This window comes from Staurois parvus, unplaced genomic scaffold (assembly GCF_062004578.1).
Source record: "Staurois parvus isolate SC_StPar_1 unplaced genomic scaffold, SC_StPar_1.0 ptg003718l, whole genome shotgun sequence".
NCBI lineage: Eukaryota > Metazoa > Chordata > Amphibia > Anura > Ranidae > Staurois > Staurois parvus.
Window position 1 is genome coordinate 1 of NW_028321514.1, and position 24,748 is coordinate 24,748.

The window sequence follows — 24,748 nt, forward strand, 5'->3', positions numbered from 1 at the left end:
TCACTGCTCTCATGCCCAGTGAAGACCGAGAATTGAGCAAATTAGCGGTTTTTGATCCCTCAGCTCTCGATCTTAGAAGTGGCGGGGCACAGATGCAGCATCAGACCAATGCTGCATCCACCTAGGCGAATATATAGTTCCCCTATACTTCTCTCTAGTTCCCTGGTTTCCTCCTCCCACGCCCGCCTCCAGGACTTCTCCAGGGTGTCACCCATCCTCTGGAACTCCCTGCCCCAACCCATCAGATTATCACCTACTCTCCTCTCCTTTAGGCGCACCCTGAAAACCCACCTCTTCAGGGAAGCCTACCCCACCCCCTGCTAACTTGCTGACCTCCTCCACTCTTCCTACCACCCCATCCCCCACAGCTATCTCCTCCTGTGCCACCATCCCCTCCCTCCTAGATTGTAAGCTCCAAAGAGCAGGGCCCTCGATCCCCTCATGTATCGCATTGTATTGTTATTGTTCTGTCACATGTTCTGTCCCCCTTTGTAATGTACAGCGCTGAGTGAACTATTGGCGCTTTATAAATACTGTATAATAATAATTATATATATATATATATATATATATATATATAAATGGTCCCTTTGCTTTTCGTATATGCTGATGCATACATTTAACACATCTTGCTTTGCATTTTTATTGAACGTCTGCACACAGTTCCTAATTGTAACGTGACAAAAAAAACAAAGAAATAAAAGTTTGCAGCAGTTTCAATCACCACCAATTGAAGTTCCATTTTTCACAAAACTACTACAATAAATCAATGTGCCTTAACACCACTGTGACTTGACAGTTCAAAGTCGCATCCCATTTGCGGCAATGGAACCATTCGCAGCGACTTTGAAAACTTTTCCTGCACTCATTCTGTGCAACTTCATAAACAACGTGCATTGACATCGGTTAAAAGAAGTTGCAGAGATGTCAGCAAGCCATGAAATCGCACGGATAGTCGGCTTCGAAGTCGCGTTGAAGTAGTGCGAATTCGAAGCAGCACAGCTGTGGACCAAGACTAAGTCCCCGGTCACACTGGGTACAACTTAGCATGCGATTTGTATGCCATACGACTTGCAAATCGCATGGCAAGTCGCACCCTATTGTCCGCAATTACAGCATACATATCGGTGCGGTGTCCACTTGGTTGGAGCTGCACTGATTTCTAAAGTGGAGCATGCACTACTTTTGGTGCGATTTTGCATAGAAATTGCAAATCACATCTGAAAATCAGCAGGTCATCCACTTCACTGTAAGTCGTACAATTTCAAAGTCGGGATTGGTGAGACCGGGGGGGGGGGGGGGGGGGGGTAATTCTACTTTCTCAAGACTTATAAACAGAACAAATCTACTAATAAACTTACCAAGTAGTTAAAAGTTGCGAGTTCTCGACCTGTAGAAGAGAAATATCCTGTTACATAATGAAATCAAGTGAGTGCAGACCACTTCTCTTTCTAAAGTGTGCAATTAATATTCCCAAGGGGCCACATTTGAAACTGAGACTGCTGTGGAGGGCCAAATTTAATTCTGGTCAATATTAATCTTGGACTTAGCAAGGCCCATAAGAAGACAGACATATAGAAAACAAAACATCTGGTGCTGGGAACAATAGGTACAAATGTTCATGAAATCGATCTCTTTCAGATGGGTGTTTGGAGGTTAGAAAAAAAAAAAAAAACAAACAACAGGTGGCCGAGCTGTGGTTTTACCACCCACTGGCTGCCCAACCAGACGAGGCTGTTCACATGCCCTGGCCAAAGCATTTTTTAATTTGGGCTGCAGAGTTTGAAAAGCGGCACAGCTTTTCAATTTTGCCTTAGTTCAATGGGACCGCAAACGCTTGCAATCCATGCGACTGCAGTGTGGTAGTGCAGCAATCTAGGGTTAAATCGGGCAGATCTCATCAAACTGCCTCTGAAAACTATCAAGACTTTAAAAGGATAAGTTCACCTTTTGACTAAAAATAACAAATGCACTTTTTTAGGTAAAAATGTATATATTATTTCTCGTTGCAGGAGCTTATAAAGCATTGCACCAACAATCGGATCTGTCAGTATATGTGTTTGCCCGTACAGGATGTATGCAGATATACCGACAGGAAGATTCAATGAAATATCACAGCTCTCCATAGTGCCAGGGTAGTTCATTGAGAATTACAATCCGACAGACGCTAAGGCTGCCAGGACTTGTAGTTCACCCATTCACAGAACACTGTAAATGAAGGGAGCGGCTGTGTGGGCGGAGCCCCGCACGGTCTTGCAGTTTTTAAAAAGTGACAGCTAGTATGGGGAACTTTGCCTCGTACTTGTTATGGGGGGGGGGGGGGCAGCAGGCGGTGGCTGCAGTATTGGGAAAATGTTATATGTTCCACCCTAAAAACGGGTGTAACACGTAACTTGTTCCCGAAGGTGAACTTAACCTTAAAAGAGAGAGTCCGAGATTGGTACAGCGGGGACTGTAGGGATATTATAATTATATATGTAAAATATTCTGAACCAATGGACTGCAGACATAGTACAGGAGATGACCAGAGACTGCGGATGCAGTACAGGGGATGACCAGAGACTGCGGATGCAGTACAGGGGATGACCAGAGACTGCGGATGCAGTACAGGGGATGACCAGAGACTGCGGATGCAGTACAGGGGATGACCAGAGACTGCCGGATGCAGTACAGGGGATGACCGGAGACTGCCGATGCAGTACAGGGGATGACCGGAGACTGCCGACAGTACAGGGGATGACCGGAGACTGCCGACAGTACAGGGGATGACCGGAGACTGCCGACAGTACAGGGGATGACCGGAGACTGCCGACAGTACAGGGGATGACCGGAGACTGCCGACAGTACAGGGGATGACCGGAGACTGCCGACAGTACAGGGGATGACCGGAGACTGCCGACAGTACAGGGGATGACCGGAGACTGCCGACAGTACAGGGGATGACCGGAGACTGCCGACAGTACAGGGGATGACCGGAGACTGCCGACAGTACAGGGGATGACCAGAGACTGTGGACCTTTAGGGAGGGAGGGAGGGGGAGCGGGCACCTGAATTTGGCGGGTACCTGAATTTGACAGGCACCCGCTCCCACTTCCACGGAGTTCTCCTTCCTATACTGTGGGCACCCAACTTTGACAGCCAGGTGCCCACTGCGCATGCGCGAGAAGCGCTGCGCTTTGTGAATGGCCCGGCGTCTTTTGGGACCTGTCATGTGTCCCAGAAGACACTGGACCATTCACAAAGCGCAGCGCTTCTCGCGCATGCGCAGTGGGCACCCGGCTGTCACAGATGCCAGCGCGAGAAGAAGCCGGCGTGGGAAGACTACAGCGCTGGACTGAGGAACAGGTGAGTTCCTGCCGCAGAGAACAGCTGAGCTGCCGGCCCGGTATTCTGACATGGTGGCAGCGGAAATACCAGACCAGCCGCTTTATATTCGCTTCATAAGACGCACTGACATTTTCCCTCCTTTTTTTGGGGGGAAAAAAGTGCGTCTTATGGTGCGAAAATCTCTCTCTCTCTCTCTCTCTCTCTCTCTCTCTCTCTCTCTCTCTCTCTCTCTCTCTCTCTCTCTCTCTCTCTCTCTCTCTCTCTCTCTCTATATATATATATATATATACATATATATATATATATATATACACACATAAATACACACAGTATATGAGAGAGAGAGAGGATAGATAGATATTGAAACACTTATGCAGGCCATAGACGGGCCGTTTATCCACCAATAATCACGCCATTAGTGGGACCAACCCGTCGGCTGTTTTTCGCGGATCTCCTCATTTATTTTTATCGGTCATGCTGGAAAATCCCAAAAAAACAGCCATTTTTCGTGGACATGGGTGGCAGCTTCGGCAATGGGGCCGACCGATTTTTCGTTTTACGGCCGAAAATTAAGCCGATAAATGGCCCATCTATGGCCTGTCATACTGTTCATTCTTGTACAGGCCAGTGACAAGACCACTTTACACATCAAAAGAACGCTTTGCTATGTTCATTTTATGCAAGGTATTTGGGGAATCACCTGTTTATCTAATTAGACATTTCAGAGGGTACATTGTTTCCATGTTTAAGGATGATAAAGAATGTGACTTGACCATACAATAAGTATTTGATGGTAATTAGACTCGGGGGGGGTGACCTTAATTGTTATCTATAGTAATGACTAAAGTGAAGTCTTTTCATGTCAGATCAAAAGTGTCAGCCAATCAGAAACCCCTCCAGTAAACTGCATTTCAATGGAAGTTATTTTGGCTGAGAGGGGAGCTTTTTCCTTTCATTAATATGGACGTACAGGTATAGATCATAACTCGCATCATTGCATGCATGGAAGCTACCTAGCATTATAGATCGGACATATGCTGGATGGTGTAGTATCTCCATGTTTGGTATGATAGATTGGATTTTTGTCATCTGTTACAAGTATCTTTATCCAAATAAATGCATCTCTGGAAAAGACAAAATGGTCAGAAATCCTCCTGCGCTATGAAATGGAAGTATAGAACCTGTAAGTGTCAATAAATCATAAAACCCCGAGGAAGTCACGAGCAGACGGTGACGTAACGCGTAGGTTCGCGAGTCCGTAGTTCCGGTGCGTGGTCACGCACTTCCGGCGTGCGGCGCCATTTTGCTACACCCAGGAAGTCCCATTCACATGCAGTGTACCCACACATCAGTGAGGAGGGAGGACTGCTTGAAATGTGAGTGCTACTCTTTACTTTTTGAATAAACAAGTTTATTGAAGTACTACACTTAGAGGTTTTTCTTGGCTCACTGGCTCATTGGTGAGCTGTTATCCTTCAGAACCACCTTGGCTGATCAGGGGCAATAGGAGCCCCATAAAGGAGATCCAGGGAAGGAAGGAAGCTGCTGGCCATTATAAATCAAGGATCCAGGGTGATCCTGCAAGCCTGTTGGCCCCTTGGGGTCATTGGGAGGAGGTGAGGAGGCAATCTAGCCGATAATAGAAGAGTTTTTTTTGACACAGTCACGGATTTATTTATCACTATTGCACATTGCATGATTTTATTCATTTCCACAAAGGACATTGTTAAGATTGTTTCTCAACAAAGAGGACACTTTTTTTGCACTGTGTGAGCACTGTAAATTATATGTAGAGTTCCCTTATTGGATAAAGTTTTTTTGGAATTTTTTATTGCCTAATTTAGTAGGTGTGTGTACATTATATATATGTCTGTGTGAAGTATTAGTCACATATTATTTGTATGTGGGTACACGTATTTTTTAAGTGGGTGATAGATTTCTTTTTGGAATCTTAGTTTGGCACTTTTTTTTTTTGTCACTATTGTCTATGGAGGAATATTATATATTGATCTATTTATTTTAGGATTCAATATTGTGTATTAGGCACATTTTTTTTTATATGCTAAGAGCGCTACACTATTTTTTATGATCTCTGGAAAAGAACTGTCGGACTAGTTGCTGCGGAAAAGTACATTTTATCAATATATATTCATCATCCATCCTCCTATTAACCACTTCCAGTTCGGACACTTTCCCCCCCTTCCAGTCCGGACACTTTCCCCCCCTTCCAGTCCGGACACTTTCCCCCCCTTCCAGTCCGGACACTTTCCCCCCCCTTCCAGTCCGGACACTTTCCCCCCCTTCCAGTCCGGACACTTTCCCCCCCTTCCAGTCCGGACACTTTCCCCCCCTTCCAGTCCGGACACTTTCCCCCCCTTCCAGTCCGGACACTTTCCCCCCCTTCCAGTCCGGACACTTTCCCCCCCTTCCAGTCCGGACACTTTCCCCCCCTTCCAGTCCGGACACTTTCCCCCCCTTCCAGTCCGGACACTTTCCCCCCCTTCCAGTCCGGACACTTTCCCCCCCTTCCAGTCCGGACACTTTCCCCCCCTTCCAGTCCGGACACTTTCCCCCCCTTCCAGTCCGGACACTTTCCCCCCCTTCCAGTCCGGACACTTTCCCCCCCTTCCAGTCCGGACACTTTCCCCCCCTTCCAGTCCGGACACTTTCCCCCCCTTCCAGTCCGGACACTTTCCCCCCCTTCCAGTCCGGACACTTTCCCCCCCTTCCAGTCCGGACACTTTCCCCCCCTTCCAGTCCGGACACTTTCCCCCCCTTCCAGTCCGGACACTTTCCCCCCCTTCCAGTCCGGACACTTTCCCCCCCTTCCAGTCCGGACACTTTCCCCCCCTTCCAGTCCGGACACTTTCCCCCCCTTCCAGTCCGGACACTTTCCCCCCCTTCCAGTCCGGACACTTTCCCCCCCTTCCAGTCCGGACACTTTCCCCCCCTTCCAGTCCGGACACTTTCCCCCCCTTCCAGTCCGGACACTTTCCCCCCCTTCCAGTCCGGACACTTTCCCCCCTTCCAGTCCGGACACTTCCCCCCCCCTTCCAGTCCGGACACTTTCCCCCCCTTCCAGTCCGGACACTTTCCCCCCCTTCCAGTCCGGACACTTTCACCCCCTTCCAGTTCGGACACTTTCACCCCCTTCCAGTTCGGACACTTTCACCCCCTTCCTGTCCAGGCCAATTTTCAGCTTTCAGCGCTATCACACGTTGAATGACAATTGCGCGGTCATGCAACACTGTACCCATATGAATTTTTTAGCATTTGAGACAGATAAAACTTTATTTTGCTGGTATTTATTCACCACTGGGATTTTTATGTTTTTCGCTATATAAATGATAAAGTCCAAGAATTTTGAAAAAAAAGTTTTTTCTTATAAAATTTTGCAAATAAATAATTTTTCTTCATAAATCTTGGCCAAAATGTATTCACTTATCTTTTTAGTAAAAAAAATAACTCAAAATTAGTTTATAACCAAAAATTATAATTTTTTTACATTTTTATTTTATTTTTCTATATTATTATTATTTGTATTTTTTTTATAAACATTCTGTCACCCTAGCAGTGGGGGGTGATGAAGATTTTTTTTGTTTACACCGATTGCTTTTACACCCATAAAGGCTCCATACCCCTTCCACCTTCTCCTCAATGCTGAGAGGACCCCACCACTGGCCATCCTATGGGAAGTGTTCACGTCACGCAGGTAGCGTCGTTGACACCCAACAAAGGACCCATGCAGGAAGTACACAGAAGGAGAAGACTCAGGGGTTGTAGAATCACATGACCATGGCTACATGTAAGTAAAGAAAATCTGAAGATGAAGTTTTCGGTTTTTTAAGTTATCGGCTAGTAGGAAGGGATGGGGGGGGGGGGGTTATCACAGAGCGGGGCTTTAACACCATAAAACATTCCTCGTACAGAATTACGCAGATCAAAGGTTTTCAGTGCTAACCTATAAAGGAGTTCATGTAGTCTTTTTTCATCTTGTCTAGGCCAATTTCAAGCAGCATGCGGATAGGAGTAAGGCCTGAAAGAGGGACACTTTGCATCTTTCCATGGTACGATTGTTGTATTAGGTGGCTCAGGGTACTGCTGCTCCCACGATGGATCTGCAAACGGCAGTTGCGAAAAATTACATTGGCATTGGGAGAAGGAAAGCAGGCAAACTAAAAACAGACCTACATTGCAAGATTTAAATGTATCTGTAGTGAAAACCTAAAAAGGTAAGGTAGGTAGTTGGAACTTACTTTGGGCTTTCATTTTTGTCACCGCCTGAGAGACTCGCTCTCTCGACCTCTTTCTGTCAAAAACATTTGACTCAACCTTCAACCTGTCCCCCGCATGCCAAGGTTCTAGGTGTAATCCTGGACTCTGAGCTATCCTTTTGGCCTCACAGCCAATCACTGTCCAAAGATTGCTGCCTCAACCTCCCCAATATCTCCAAGATACGCCCCTTCCTAACCAATGACACCAGAAAGATTCTAACTCACTCCCTGGTCATCTCCCTCCTCATTGGCTTACCTTTGCATAGGCTATTCCCCCTCCAGTCCATTATGAAAACGTGGCTTACATCTCTGGGAACCCCTGTACTGGTTTCGGTCCCGGTACTCAAACTGGAAGGTTCCGGTAATCGGTTCTGTTCGCTTTGAACGCTTGTATCTCCCGAACCATGCATGCCACGACCTCAAAGGTAGGCTCATTAGAATTGTACACTTCTTTCCAATAAATTGGCTATCTCCGATTTTCTCTAGTACTGGAATTCGAACCACAAACTAAAGGGAAAACGTGTACTTGTTTGCGGTTGACCAAAGGTGATAAAAAAAAAAAATCAGAGATATACAATTTGTTCCAATTGTTCTCAGGAACTCAGAGGTGAAATTTGGGGTCTCTAGACCTAATGGTTCCGGAGATACGGTCGCCCAAAGTGAGCAGAGCCGACCGGAGCCAACCGCCAACTTTAACATGGGAGTCTATGGGCAAGTTTGGCCAGCTTGGAGTGGAACCTGTCGGGAACCATGGGGTCTAGAGACCCCAAATTTGGGAACATGCACAGGAGATACTGGGCTACCAACGATCCTAGCACCCATGGTTTCCGGAGATACGGTCACCCAAAGTCTGCCAGGTTCATCCATCTTACCAACCGTTCATGGTCTGCCACACCTCTCTGGCAACCCCTCCACGGGGGACACACCGCAGGACAGGTAAGTAGCTGTTTTTTAAAAGTCAGCAGCTACAGTTTTTGTATAAGCCGACTTATTTTTTGACAGGGTGAGTGGAACTCCGCTTTAACAAAAGGATAAAACCGGAATGGAAAGGGCAAAATGTTATCACAAAGGGACGGTTCTTCACAACCCTCTAATGTGAGCAAGGCCCTCTGATCCCTCCTGTATGAATTTGTATCATAATTGCCTTGTCTGCCCTGATGCTGTAAAGCGCTGTGTAAACGGTTGGCACTATATAAATCCTGTATAATAATAATCGCAGCAAAATGGTCACCAGAACAGAAAGTGATGGAAAATCAAAACCTCTTATAGCGGTCACTGGCCCAGGAGGTAAAAATGTCTACTAGCACCTGTTCTGGTGACAAATGTCTCTGGGCTGCATAGACCACCTTTGTATAGGAATGCTGCAATCTGCAATCACATGACGTGCTAATTAAAGCAGAACAACACGGCATCTGAGCACCACAAACCAAAAATGCTATCTCATTCAATTTTCATATTCAAAGGCAAATTCCCCCATCCATCCACGTCTCCATGATTTATTTTGAAAATCACTTAGAAAAACACCCCCCCCCCCCCTAGCAATTCTGGCTGTGGCCATCCCAATTAGGGGCAGATGATTCATGGAGCATTTAGTTACTGGAATCCATCTTCCCTTATCCCGGTTCATACCTATGCGGCCGTGCGGTCCGTGGTTTGCACGGGCACGAGAGACCATTCATTTGAATGGACTCCCGTGCCCGTGACACGCAGGGAAAGAAGTCCCTGCACTTCTTTGGAAAACGCAGCCGAGGTTCCCAGTACAGTTGCAGTTTCCAGTGCGGGTGGCGTGCCTAATGGCACCCACCTGCGGGTCTGCAATTCTCTATGCGGGTGGTGCGGCTGCATGGATTTTCGTGCGGATCCACAGCAGCACCACCCGCACAGATGTGAACCTAGGGTTAGCCCAGGCATGCAGACACAGGGGGGAGGGGGGTGTGCCTAGCTGAGAAAGCCCCCCTCCCCTCCATGAAGACTTCTGGGATGTATGACATCTTTGCCTAGGCCAGACACTAGGAAGTAACTGAAGAAATGTAAAAAAAAAAAAAAAATTAAAACAAGTAAATATAAAAAAACCTTCCTACCTATTTACTAAAGCTACCAACATAAGAATTAGAGATTGTCAATGTTGACCGACAGAGTGACATTCCACTGTAAGATGTGCATATGGTCAAGGAGCTGAATTTGACCTGCTTTTTCCTGCAACATGAACTGATTTCAACCCGCTTCAGAACAGTCTTTACTCCAAATGATTTAGGCCAGGGTTTGTCAAATCCCAGGCGCCAGGTCACCATGGAGACTAGAAATTGCTTTCTGGTGCCTGGGTTCGCACAATCGCCTCGTATTGACTTCAATGCAAAAATCGCCTCGTATTGACTTCAATGCAAAAATCGCCTCGTTTTGACTTCAATGCAAAAATCGCCTCGTTTTGACTTCAATGCAAAAATCGCCTCGTTTTGACTTCAATGCAAAAATCGCCTCGTTTTGACTTCAATGCAAAAATCGCCTCGTTTTGACTTCAATGCAAAAATCGCCTCGTTTTGACTTCAATGCAAAAATCGCCTCGTTTTGACTTCAATGCAAAAATCGCCTCGTTTTGACTTCAATGCAAAAATCGCCTCGTTTTGACTTCAATGCAAAAATCGCCTCGTTTTGACTTCAATGCAAAAATCGCCTCGTTTTGACTTCAATGCAAAAATCGCCTCGTTTTGACTTCAATGCAAAAATCGCCTCGTTTTGACTTCAATGCAAAAATCGCCTCGTTTTGACTTCAATGCAAAAATCGCCTCGTTTTGACTTCAATGCAAAAATCGCCTCGTTTTGACTTCAATGCAAAAATCGCCTCGTTTTGACTTCAATGCAAAAATCGCCTCGTTTTGACTTCAATGCAAAAATCGCCTCGTTTTGACTTCAATGCAAAAATCGCCTCGTTTTGACTTCAATGCAAAAATCGCCTCGTTTTGACTTCAATGCAAAAATCGCCTCGTTTTGACTTCAATGCAAAAATCGCCTCGTTTTGACTTCAATGCAAAAATCGCCTCGTTTTGACTTCAATGCAAAAATCGCCTCGTTTTGACTTCAATGCAAAAATCGCCTCGTTTTGACTTCAATGCAAAAATCGCCTCGTTTTGACTTCAATGCAAAAATCGCCTCGTTTTGACTTCAATGCAAAAATCGCCTCGTTTTGACTTCAATGCAAAAATCGCCTCGTATTGACTTCAATGCAAAAAATCGCCTCGTTTTGACTTCAATGCAAAAAATCGCCTCGTATTGACTTCAATGCAAAAAATCGCCTCGTATTGACTTCAATGCAAAAAATCGCCTCGTATTGACTTCAATGCAAAAAATCGCCTCGTATTGACTTCAATGCAAAAAAATCGCCTCGTATTGACTTCAATGCAAAAAAATCGCCTCGTATTGACTTCAGTGCACAATCGCCCCGTATTGACTTCAGTGCACAATCGCCCCGTATTGACTTCAGTGCACAATCGCCCCGTATTGACTTCAGTGCACAATCGCCCCGTATTGACTTCAGTGCACAATCGCCCCGTATTGACTTCAGTGCACAATCGCCCCGTATTGACTTCAGTGCACAATCGCCCCGTATTGACTTCAGTGCACAATCGCCCCGTATTGACTTCAGTGCACAATCGCCCCGTATTGACTTCAGTGCACAATCGCCCCGTATTGACTTCAGTGCACAATCGCCCCGTATTGACTTCAGTGCACAATCGCCCCGTATTGACTTCAGTGCACAATCGCCCCGTATTGACTTCAGTGCACAATCGCCCCGTATTGACTTCAGTGCACAATCGCCCCGTATTGACTTCAGTGCACAATCGCCCCGTATTGACTTCAGTGCACAATCGCCCCGTATTGACTTCAGTGCACAATCGCCCCGTATTGACTTCAGTGCACAATCGCCCCGTATTGACTTCAGTGCACAATCGCCCCGTATTGACTTCAGTGCACAATCGCCCCGTATTGACTTCAGTGCACAATCGCCCCGTATTGACTTCAGTGCACAATCGCCCCGTATTGACTTCAGTGCACAATCGCCCCGTATTGACTTCAGTGCACAATCGCCCCGTATTGACTTCAGTGCACAATCGCCCCGTATTGACTTCAGTGCACAATCGCCCCGTATTGACTTCAGTGCACAATCGCCCCGTATTGACTTCAGTGCACAATCGCCCCGTATTGACTTCAGTGCACAATCGCCCCGTATTGACTTCAGTGCACAATCGCCCCGTATTGACTTCAGTGCACAATCGCCCCGTATTGACTTCAGTGCACAATCGCCCCGTATTGACTTCAGTGCACAATCGCCCCGTATTGACTTCAGTGCACAATCGCCCCGTATTGACTTCAGTGCACAATCGCCCCGTATTGACTTCAGTGCACAATCGCCCCGTATTGACTTCAGTGCACAATCGCCCCGTATTGACTTCAGTGCACAATCGCCCCGTATTGACTTCAGTGCACAATCGCCCCGTATTGACTTCAGTGCACAATCGCCCCGTATTGACTTCAGTGCACAATCGCCCCGTATTGACTTCAGTGCACAATCGCCCCGTATTGACTTCAGTGCACAATCGCCCCGTATTGACTTCAGTGCACAATCGCCCCGTATTGACTTCAGTGCACAATCGCCCCGTATTGACTTCAGTGCACAATCGCCCCGTATTGACTTCAGTGCACAATCGCCCCGTATTGACTTCAGTGCACAATCGCCCCGTATTGACTTCAGTGCACAATCGCCCCGTATTGACTTCAGTGCACAATCGCCCCGTATTGACTTCAGTGCACAATCGCCCCGTATTGACTTCAGTGCACAATCGCCCCGTATTGACTTCAGTGCACAATCGCCTCGTATTGACTTCAGTGCACAATCGCCCCGTATTGACTTCAGTGCACAATCGCCTCGTATTGACTTCAGTGCACAATCGCCTCGTATTGACTTCAGTGCACAATCGCCTCGTATTGACTTCAGTGCACAATCGCCTCGTATTGACTTCAGTGCACAATCGCCTCGTATTGACTTCAGTGCACAATCGCCTCGTATTGACAGCAATGCAAAATCGCCTCCCATTGACAGCAATGCAAAATCGCCTCCCATTGACAGCAATGCAAAATCGCCTCCCATTGACAGCAATGCAAAATCGCCTCCCATTGACAGCAATGCAAAATCGCCTCCCATTGACAGCAATGCAAAATCGCCTCCCATTGACAGCAATGCAAAATCGCCTCCCATTGACAGCAATGCAAAATCGCCTCCCATTGACAGCAATGCAAAATCGCCTCCCATTGACAGCAATGCAAAATCGCTTCCCATTGACAGCAATGCAAAATCGCCTCCCATTGACAGCAATGCAAAATCGCCTCCCCTCGACTTCAATGCAAAAATGCCTGTCAATAGCAATCCTATGTGAACACTTATCTGCGCATGCCACTCTAATCTATCAACTGCGAATCTGGAACACACCGCTACAAACGCACACAGGACCCTTTTCGCAATGCCACTCAAAACGAAAGGCATGTACATCGCATCTGTGTGAACCACCTCAACAGGAACACATAATATCTAGCCTGTCATGCGAATCTGTGAGTTTGAATCCGCATATGTGTGAACCAGGGAGGCTCCATTCACACCTGGGTGGTTTGGGAATGTGGCTGAATCAATGTGATCCTAAAATGCATTATGGTCAATGGCACCTAAAACGTGGTGCGGTTTTGCCGTGATCGCCGTGTGGCAAATTGCATCGCGTGAAGCTGGTCACCCAAAAGTTGCCTTGCCCCAGGGACTGACAATCCATGCTACACTAAAAAATAAAACTGGCTCCTAACGGTTTTTTTTTTAGTTGGCCCTTAGATTCATAGCAAATTTGTCAAGCCGATTTAGGCAAATAGAAATCTGTGGTTCTGCTATGAAAGTACACTTCAAACACATCATACAAAGCCAGCCCTCACGTTGGAGAGATGCACAGACTAACAGTGGCTAACTGGTTAGCACTTACGCCTGGCAGCACTAGGGTCGTTGGTTCGAATCCCAACCACGGCACCACCTGCCTGGAGTTTGCATGTTCTCCCTGTGCCTGCGTGGGTTTCCTCCGGGTACTCTGGTTTCCTCCCAACCTCCAAAAGACATGCTGGGAGGTGAATTGGCTCCTGTCTAAATTGGCCCTAGTATGTGTATGTATGAATGTGAGTTGGGGACTTTAGATTGTACGCCCCTTGAGGGTTAGGGACCTTAGATTGTACACCCCTTGAGGGTTAGGGACCTTAGATTGTACACCCCTTGAGGGTTAGGGACCTTAGATTGTACACCCCTTGAGGGTTAGGGACCTTAGATTGTACACCCCTTGAGGGTTAGGGACTGATGTGAATGTACAATATATATGTAAAGCGCTGTGTAAATTGATGGCGCTATATAAGTGCCTGAAATAAAAAAATAAAAGAATACAAAAAAACAAAAAACCAAAAAACACAAACAACAACATACTGGACTGTTAAATAAGGGGAATATATCCTTGCTGCCAGACCCTGCGATTACGAGCTGCTACAAGTACCCAAATGTGTTCCCACAAACCAATCAATCAAATAAATATATAAATTGATGCCGTGCAACTGCCTTAAATATAATCCAAGTGAAATAATAGATAAATCAAATGTCACAAGACTTCTATAACTCCATACCAATCATGAGTGATAAGTGCAAAAATAATAAATGTAAAAAGGAAACACCCGCCAGAGTGCCCCCCTCAATAACAACAAACTAATATAAGGTGGAAATGAACTTAAGTGCATAATATAAAAAAAAGAAGTAAACACCCGGCTGGGTAGCACTCAAAATAGTGACACAAACATAAATATAATACAGTGCTTGTAAATGAACATACATAAAGGCAGCACAGTGGCTAAATGGTTAGCACTTCTTCCACCATCAAGTGATCGGATCATGTGTCTAAAAAGAGTGCAAAAAAGTAAAGTGAAAAATAAGGCTAGGTTCACATCTATGCAGGTGGTGCGGCTGCGGATCCGCACGAAAATCCGTGCAGCTGCACCACCCGCACAGAGGAATGCGGACCCACGGGTGGGTGTCATTAGTTCTAATGGCACGTCGCCCGCACTGGGAAACACAACCGTACTGGGAACCTCGGCTGTGTTTTCAGAAGTAGTGCAGGGACTTCTTCCCTGAGTGTCATGGGCACGTGAGTCCATTCAAATGAATGGGCTCTCGTTCCCGCGCAAAGTGCGGCCCGCACGGCCACATATATATGAACCGAGGGTAAAGGTATTAAAATAATACAGAGTTTCTTGTCTTCCCCCCAGCCCGGACACCACCCCCCATTGACTTCTCCATCACATCCAACAACGCCACCATCAAACCCGCCCCACAGGCCAGAGTACTGGGTGTCATTCTGGACTCCAACCTATCCTTCCAGCCCCAAGTCCAATCTAGACTCCACCTCCGCAACATCGCCAAAATATGTCCATTCCTAACCCCAGAAACCACTAAACGGCTCATCCACTCCCTCATGATATCACGACTCGACTACTGCAACTCCCTCCTCACTGGCCTGCCTCGCCGCTGGCTATCCCCGCTTCAGTCCATCCTGAATACGGCTGCCAGACTCATTCACCTTTCCAACCGCTCCGTCTCCGCCACCCCCCTCTGCCAATCCCTCCACTGGCCTCCACTCAGTGTCCGCCACCCCCCTCTGCCAATCCCTCCACTGGCTTCCGATTGCGCAACGGATCAAATTCAAAATCCTAACACTGACGTACAAAGCCGTCCACCATACTGCCCCGAACTACATCACTGACCTAATATCCAAGTACCACCCAACACGCACACTCCGCTCCTCACAAGACCTCCTTCTCTCTAGTTCCCTGGTCTCCTCCTCCCATGCCCGCCTCCAGGACTTCTCCAGGGTGTCACCCATCGTCTGGAACTCCCTGCCCCAACCCATCAGATTATCACCTACTCGCTTCTCCTTTAAGCGCACCCTGAAAACCCACCTCTTCAGGGAAGCCTACCCCACCCCCTGCTAACCTGCCAACCTCCTCCACTCTTCCTACCACCCCATCCCCCACAGCCATCTCCTCCTGTACCACTATCCCCCCCCTCCTAGATTGTAAGCTCCAAGGAGCAGGGCCCTCAATCCCCTCATGTTTTGCATTGTATTGGTATTGTTCTGTCACATGTTCTGTCCCTCTTTGTAACGTACAGCGCTGAGCGAACTATTGGCGCTTTATAAATACTGTATAATAATAATAATAATAATAATAATAAAGCCCCAAACAGTCTGTTATGCAAAAATCTCCAAACGTAAAAGCGGAGCTCCACCCAAAAGGGGAAGTTACACTTTAAGGACTGCTCCCCCACTCTCCATTAAGGATTGGCACCTTTGGGGGGCGGGGGGGAGCAGGTACCCGAATTTGACAGGTACCCGCTCCCATTTCCTGTCCGATCGCCTAGACGATCGGAAACTGAAGGTGTCCTCCCTTCCTGTAGTCTTTTGGGACACATGACAGGTCCCAGAAGACTACAGGACCATTCATGAAGCGCAGCGCTACTCGCGCAGTGGGTATCTGGATGTGACGCCGCAAGCTATCACAGCCGGGTGCCCACACTGAAGATGCCGGCCTCCTGGAATCCAGGAAGGCCGGTGAAACGAGCTGCGGGGGACACACCACGGGACCGAGGGACAGGTAAGTGGCTGCTTTTTAAAAGTCAGCAGCTACAGTTTTTGTAGCTGCCGACATATTTTTTGACAGGTGAGTGGAACTCCGCTTTAAAATATATCCACTGGTGACCTTCTGCTTTAGCCTGGGTTTGCACTGATGCGGTGTGGAAATCGCAGCGTTTTCAGTGCGAATTCCGCACCGCATCACAATCACACCCCGTTCATGTGAACCGCTGCGGGTGTGTATGTTAAGTTAACAACACCCCCAAATCGATTCGCAAAACACGGTGCGATGTGCAGAATCGGATCGCATGGATGTGAATATCCATGTGATTCTATTCTAGTGCAGACCAAAAAAAAAAAAAGGGCCCTGCACCTTTTTGGTGCAGATGCGGTGCGATTTGAACCATACAAAATATATAGCTCAAATCGCACTGCATAGAATTCGCATGCGATTTGCACAGGAATGCGGTGCGGTTCCTGTGCGGATCACATGCGATGTGCCGCACCACACAGGTGTGAACTCTGAAGACGTCACGTGACTCGTGACGCGATGCGCAGGACGGAAGTGTGGTGACGTCACTTCCGGTTGCTTACCCAGGGGTGCACTTCGCCATGTCTCATAGCCTGGATGACCAGAGAAAAGCAGGTTACAACATCTTGGTAACAGGAGACACCTTCATATAAAAACACAAAAGAAAAAAAAGCTTCATTAGCATTCAGTTGTCGGAAGTGGTTGCAATGAGGCTGCAGGAGATCAATGGCATCAACATGTACCGATGGATTTAACCCCTTCCAGTCCGGACACTTTCCCCCCCTTCCAGTCCGGACACTTTCCCCCCCCTTCCAGTCCGGACACTTTCCCCCCCCCTTCCAGTCCGGACACTTTCCCCCCCCCTTCCAGTCCGGACACTTTCCCCCCCCCTTCCAGTCCGGACACTTTCCCCCCCCTTCCAGTCCGGACACTTTCCCCCCCCCTTCCAGTCCGGACACTTTCCCCCCCCCTTCCAGTCCGGACACTTTCCCCCCCCTTCCAGTCCGGACACTTTCCCCCCCCTTCCAGTCCGGACACTTTCCCCCCCCTTCCAGTCCGGACACTTTCCCCCCCCTTCCAGTCCGGACACTTTCCCCCCCCTTCCAGTCCGGACACTTTCCCCCCCCTTCCAGTCCGGACACTTTCCCCCCCCCTTCCAGTCCGGACACTTTCCCCCCCCCTTCCAGTCCGGACACTTTCCCCCCCCTTCCAGTCCGGACACTTCCCCCCCCCCTTCCAGTCCGGACACTTTCCCTCCCCCCTTCCAGTCCGGACACTTTCCCCCCTTCCAGTCCGGACACTTTCACCCCCTTCCTGTCCAGGCCAATTTTCAGCTTTCAGCGCTATCACAGTTTGAATGACAATTGCGCGGTCATGCAACACTGTACCCATATGAATTTGTTAACATTATTTGAGACAGATAAAACTTTATTTTGGTGGTATTTATTCACCACTGGGATTTTTTACTTTTTTTTGCTATATAAATGAAAAAGTCCAAAAATTTTGAAACAAAGTGTTATTCTTATAAAATTTTGCAAATAAATAATATTTCATCATAAATCTTGGCCAAAATTTATGCAGTTATCTTTTTAGTAAAAAAAAAAAAATAACCCAAATTAGTTTATAACCAAAAATTATAATTTAAAAAAAAAAATTTACATTTTTATTTTTTTTGTTTTTCTATTTTTTTTTTTTTTTTACATACTGTCACCCTAGCAGTACAGTGTCACCATGGTGACACTGTACTACTTGTGGGGGTTGATGAAGATTTTTTTTTTTTTTTACACTAATTGCTTTTACACCTATAAAGGATGTAAAAGCAATCATTTCTCCTTCTCTCTGGCTGCATTCTTGCAGCCATTGAGCAATGCTGTGTGAGCTGTGATTGGTCATAGCTTGTCACATGGTACAAGGCTGTTGTGAATAGCCCTGTACCATGTGACCTTGGTGATCATTCACAGATTTCACACATAGTAAGCAATGATGTCAGAAGCGACATCTTGCTTACTACCCTGCATGTGATCACTGATTGGCCAATCAGTGATCACATGATCGGGACCTCGCAAAGACCTCGGTGTTCCAATGTGTCCGGAGGAAACAGCGGGCACCGGATCACGGTGCTGCACGCTCCCAGGGAGAGCGCACAGCTTGAAAATGCGGGTGCCGTTTATGACCAGCAATCCACCCCTGGACTGCCACTGTCCTGCCGTTTATAAACAGCGGCTGGAAGGCAAGTGGTTAAAAAAACTATTTAAACAAAAAAAAGAAAAAAGTCAACCATTAACGATACACAGTATTCCGCAAACGAAATGTGATCCAGTTAGGGTTTTAGGTATTTGTTTGTGTCTGTTGCAGCAAAGTTCACGAAATATTCAAATTTCCTTCTTTTGGAGAGCAATATCCACTGTGTAAACTCGCCTTGTATGCCACGTGTCAAACACAAGGCCCACCAAGTAACTTCATGTGGCCCTCGCACCTCTCTTGCAGCTGTGGCACCTCCCTCACCTTCACCCCCACCTTGTCTCAGCAGTCGGCAACAGAGAGGACGACGAAACTCCACCACCAGATCCTGCATTTCTTTGTGCAGCTGCGGAGTGGCTCGTCTGCCCCCATCCTGTCTCAGCAGTCCTCCTACAGATCCTTTGCAGCTGGCAGCACCCCTTTGTCTCCTCCCCCCTGGTCTCAGGATTCAGCGGCTGAACTCCAGCCCTCCTTCCAGGGGCGGACTGACAACTCATGGGGCCCCCAGGCAATAGGGGATCATGGGGCACCTGTGTCCTTGCCCAAACTCAAAAAAGCCTATGAAAAAGGTACCAGGGGCATCTCATGGGGTCCCCAGGCAGTGCACGAGTTTCCAAATGGTCAGTCCGCCCCTGCCTCCTCCAGACCCTGCACTTTCTGCTTCCCAGCTCCACCCGACGTCTTCCCAGCAGCGGCACAAAGTAAGGCGAGTGCATTGCGATGTAAGGGAAGGTGGGGGGCTCTAGACCAGCCTCTCTCAACCAGGGTGCCCAGGAACCCTGGGGTGCCTTGAGGTTTCTTCAGGGGTGCCTTGGCCAAATGTCTAAAAATTACCCAAAACTTGTATACAAGCCAGCTGGTGGAACAAGCCGGCCTTTTAGTTACACAAAGCCACAGGTTTTCATTGTGCACCATTACCACCTTCTATCCGCCGGCGTCCTGACGACCAATGACATCATCAGTTGATAAGGAGGATGACAGCTGCCTGCACAGCATTCTAATTTGACCCTCTTCTGGCCCCCTCCATCAGTGCTGGGGTCACATTAGCTCAGTGATGGATAAAAACTGAGGGAGAAGAGAAACATTGGCATACTAGTCAGTACCAGTGTGCAAAAGTGTATTTGATTTGGAAGAATAAATCACCTCTAATGTTGGGTGTCCTACGTGTGTGGATGTAGCTGCGTTATATTAGAATAGTTTTTCACATTTTAGAATAGGGTGCCCTTTTAAAATGATGTAGTCTAGAGGTACCCCATTTTAGAAAGGGGTGCCTCTAGACCAGTGGTTCTCAACCTGTGGGTCGCGACCCCTTTGGGGGGTCAAATGACCCTTTCACAGGGGTCACCTAATACCATTGGAAAACACATATTGCTGCTGTGTAGAAAGCAGCTACTGTGCAGAAAGCAGCTACTGTGCAGAAAGCAGCTACTGTGCAGAAAGCAGCTACTGTGCAGAAAGCAGAAGTATTGGAGGTAAAACACTTCACGAATTATTATAATTGTTTGTGTGATCTATGCTTTAATTATGTTCAATTTGTAACGATGAAAATACATCCTGCATATCAGATATTTACATTACAATTAAAAATAGTAGCAAAATTACAGTTATGAAGTAGCAACTAAAATATTTTATGGTTGGGGGGTCACCACAACATGAGGATCTGTATTAAAGGGTTGGGAACCACTGCTCTAGACTGTCCATATTTTTAAGGGGTGCCACGGGACTGCCCATAATTTTAAAGGGTGCCTTGACTGAAAAGAGATTGAGAAACACTGCTCTAGACCTCAGATGGTGGGGGTCTCTTGAAATCTGATGTGGGGGGGGGGGGGCTATGCTAGGGACGTCTAGTCATGGAGATAAAACCAGCCCTTTGAGGGCGACCATAATGATGATGCAACCCATGACGAAATTAAGTTTAGCACCCCTGTTATATACAGTTACTCTTCCAGTTTGAGTGTTCCTTTGAAGTCGGTTGCAGCACACGAATATAAAGTCATATTCAGGTATTTACACCTTATGTATATAAAAAATAAAAAACACATTTTCTGTATTTATTAACCACTTCCAGTCCGGACACTTTCACCCCCTTCCTGTCCAGGCCAGCTTTCAGTGCTGTCGCATTTTTTTGAATGACAATTGCGCGGTCATGCAACACTGTACCCATATGAATTTTTTTGCATTTTTTTTTTAGATAGATAAAACTTTATTTTAATGGCATTTATTCACCGCTGGGATTTTTATTTTTTTGCTATAGAAATGAAAAAGTCCAAACATTTTGAAAAAAAGTGTTTTTCTTATAAAATTTTGCAAATAAATAATATTTCATCATAAATCTTGGCCAAAATTTATTCCGTTATCTTTTTAGTAAAAAAAAAAAAAAAAACCCAAATTAGTTTATAACCACAATTATAATTTTTAAACATTTTTAATTTTTTTCTATTATTTATTTATTTTTTTTTACAGTAAAAAAAAAAAAAAAAAACCAAATTAGCTTATAACCAAAAATTATATTTTTCAAAATTTTTTTGACTTTTTTTTTATACTTTTTTTAACATACTGTCACCCTAGCAGTACAGTGTCGCCATAGTGACACTGTACTATTTATGTGTGGTGATGAAGATTTTTTTCTTACACGGATTGCTTTTACACCCATAAAGGCTGTAAAAACAATCTTTTCTCCTCTCTGGCTGCATTCCTGCAGCCATTGTGAAAGCTGTGATTGGTCACAGCTTGTCATATGGTACAAGTGAATATCCTTGTACCATGTGACCTCTGATCATTCACAGATTTCACTAGTAGTAAGCAATGATATCAGCAAGTGACATCTTGCTTACTACTATTCATGTGATCAGTGATTGGCCAATCAGTGATCACATGATCGGGACCTCGCACAGAGGTCCCGTACAGCGATCGGTGTTGCAGTGTGTCCGTAGGACACATCGGGCACCGGATTGCGGTGCCGCGCGCTGCCAGGGTGCGTGCACAGCCAGTTTATAAATAGCCACCAGCTCCTGCACTGCTCCCGTCCAGCCATTTATGTACATGGGCCGGACGGGAAGTGGTTAAACACATACCTGGACTACAATGTGTTTTAACCTGCCTATATATCAGTTTTACTATAAAATGGTGCCACCTACTATTCCTCATCTTGCACCACAACATCTCAGCAAAGTCCAGATCTCCACGTTCTGTAAGAAAAGAATGGATGGCACTCTCTACTTCTGCCGCGTCACTCTTGACTTTCTAGAATGATATAATAAACAGAATTAGACTCTAAAGGCAAAAAAAAACTTAAAAAAAAAAATTCAGTTTAAAAATACACATATTAAATTGGCAACACATTAGTCAACCATTTGCATTTCATAATAAAAAGTATGCATCATTTTCCGTTTCAAAAGGTCAGTCTGTGTCTGAGACAAGTCCTAACTGGTGCTTTTGCCTACAGAAATCAATCAGCTTCTATCTTTTTTAAAAGCAGGCTAGTTGTGCTCCAGTTGAGACAAAGTTTGTCTCAGACACTTTGTATTAATTGCCCCCATTGATGAAAGACTTTCCACTGAAAGAGAAATGTAATGAGACTTCAGTCTATTTGCTGTATGAGTATAGGAACCTTTTTGTCCAAGGGACAAAGATGTGAAAGTAACAGAAGGATGGAGGTTTTAGTCATGAATGCAAAGCATGGGCCTCATATGCTACTGAAGGATGGAGATCCCTGTTCACGTCTATAAGAAAAGAGTGGAGACAGGTTGTATACCTTACAAAATGGATGGCGGTCTCAGCCATGCCTACGAGGAGGAAGCAAAGGTTGCATATACTACATAAAGATGGATTTCCCTACCATGCCTACAAAAAGATGCTGAAGGCATAGGGCTTACATGCTAGTGAAGGATGGAGGTCCCAGTCATTCCTACAAGAAGATATTGGAGACATAGGTGTTGTGGGAAACCGGCGGGAGTAACTATGACCCTCTTAAGCAAAGGTCGCATATACTTCATAAAGATGGATTTCCCTACCATGCCTACAAAAAAAATGCTGAAGGCATAGGGCTTACATGCTAGTGAAAGATGGAGGTCCCAGTCATACCTACAAGAAGATATTGGAGACATAGGTGTTGTGGGAAACCGGCGGGAGTAACTATGACCCTCTTAAGCAAAGGTCGCATATACTTCATAAAGATGGATTTACCTACCATGCCTACAAAAAAAATGCTGAAGGCATAGGGCTTACATGCTAGTGAAGGATGGAGGTCCCAGTCATACCTACAAGAAGATATTGGAGACATAGGTGTTGTGGGAAAACGGCGGGAGTAACTATGACCCTCTTAAGCAAAGGTCGCATATACTTCATAAAGATGGATTTCCCTACCATGCCTACAAAAAGATGCTGAAGGCAAAGGGCTTACATGCTAGTGAAGGATGGAGGTCCCAGTCATATCTACAAGAAGATATTGGAGACATAGGTGTTGTGGGAAAACGGCGGGAGTAACTATGACTCTCTTAAGGTAGCAAGCAAGAGGCTAGCCTGCAGTCCCATCCAAAAACCCCTGTCCCAGTTGGGTCTGTCACAGTAGGTATTTAACACTATTGAAGGATTGATGGATAGAGGCCCCAGCCAGGTCTACAAGAGGATCCTAAAGGAGTAGGCCTTACATGCTAGTCAAGGATAGAGGTTCTTCCTTGACTAGCATGTAAGGCCTAAAGGATGGAGGTCCCAGCCATGTCTACAAGAGGATCCTGAAGGAGTAGGCTTTACATGCCAGTCAATGATCGAGGCCCTAGTCATGCCTACAAGAAGATGCTGGAGACATACTGTAGGTCCTACACTGTCAAAGGATAGAGGCCTCAGCCGTGCCTACTAGAAGATTCTACGCCATACAGTAGGCTTGATACACTCTTTCCGGATGGAGGTCCTAGTCATGCCTACAAGAAGATATTGGAGACATAGGTATTTAACACAAGTTAAGGATGGAGGTCCTAGTCATGCCTACAAGAGGATCCTGAAGGAGTATGCCTTACATACTAGTCAAAGATGGAGGTCTTAGTCATACCAACAAGAGGATCCTGAAGGAGTATGCCTTGCATGCTAATCAAGGATGGAGGTCCTAGTCATGCCTACAAGAGGATCCTGAAGGAGTATGCCTTACATACTAGTCAAGGATGGAAGTCCTAGTCATGCCTACAAGAGGATCCTGAAGGAGTATGCCTTACATACTAATCAAGGATGGAGGTCCTAGTCATGCCTACAAGAGGATCCTGAAGGAGTATGCCTTACATACTAGTCAAGGATGGAGGTCCTAGTCACGCCTTCAAGAGGATCCTGAAAGAGTATGCCTTACATACTAGTCAAGGATGGAGGTCCTAGTCATGCCTACAAGAGGATCCTGAAGGAGTATGCCTTACATACTAGTCAAGGATGGAGGTCCTAGTCATGCGTACAAGAGGATCCTGAAGGCATATGCCTTACATACTAGTCAAGGATGGAGGTCCTAGTCATGCCTACAAGAAGATGCTGGTTATATACTGTAGGTCTCTACACTATCAAAGGATAGAGGCCACAGCCGCACGTAGAAGAAGATGCTAAGACATACAGTAGGCCCAATACACTGCAAAGGTTGGAGGTCCTAATCGTGCTTACAAGATATTGAAGGTATTTTACGCTATTAAAGGTTTGAAGAATATTTGCAATAAAATTTATTATTTCCCTCTAAAATTTGCATTTGCTGCGCAAATACCGTGTGACATAAAAAATTGAAACACCCTCCATTTTATTCTGCAGGGCCTCTTCTAAAAAATATAATACAATATAATATATGTTTGGGGGTTCCAAGTGATTCTCTAGCAAAAAATATTCAGATTTTTTTTACATGTAGGAGAGAAATGTCAGAATTGGTCCGGTAGAGAAGTGGTTAATTAGGCGTGTTACCTGTGTTCTATTTATGTGGCATACTCATGTACCTGTGCACTTTGATAATACTGACGGTGCCATCACATTTCCACTTCCTTCGGAATATGAATGACAGCTGAGCACAGCGATAAATGTGTAATTATGGATGGCTATGCTCCAGTAGCATGACCTGAATACAGAGTTTTGCTTGTGGCACTGGAAGGGTTAAGAGTAGTCAGCACAGCACTTAAATGGCTTAGTCACCTGTTTAAGAGCAATACATATGAAAAATGCCTGAAAGA

The 24,748-nt window shown here is 46.1% G+C and overlaps 1 protein-coding gene across 1 annotated transcript in view; it reads right to left on the minus strand.

Moving 5' to 3' along the window:
- Nucleotides 1–1,361: 1,361 nt before the first annotated feature.
- The window catches only part of LOC149427492 (protein zwilch homolog), a gene marked incomplete at both ends in the record, with an annotated part of 30,646 nt that continues 7,259 nt past the window's right edge, over nucleotides 1,362–24,748 (minus strand). The window contains 4 exons of the mRNA XM_089667971.1: nucleotides 1,362–1,390; nucleotides 7,289–7,445; nucleotides 16,886–16,965; nucleotides 21,701–21,806. Coding sequence (XP_089524097.1) covers nucleotides 1,362–1,390; nucleotides 7,289–7,445; nucleotides 16,886–16,965; nucleotides 21,701–21,806 — 372 coding nt within the window. The remainder of the gene's footprint in view (nucleotides 1,391–7,288; nucleotides 7,446–16,885; nucleotides 16,966–21,700; nucleotides 21,807–24,748) is intronic.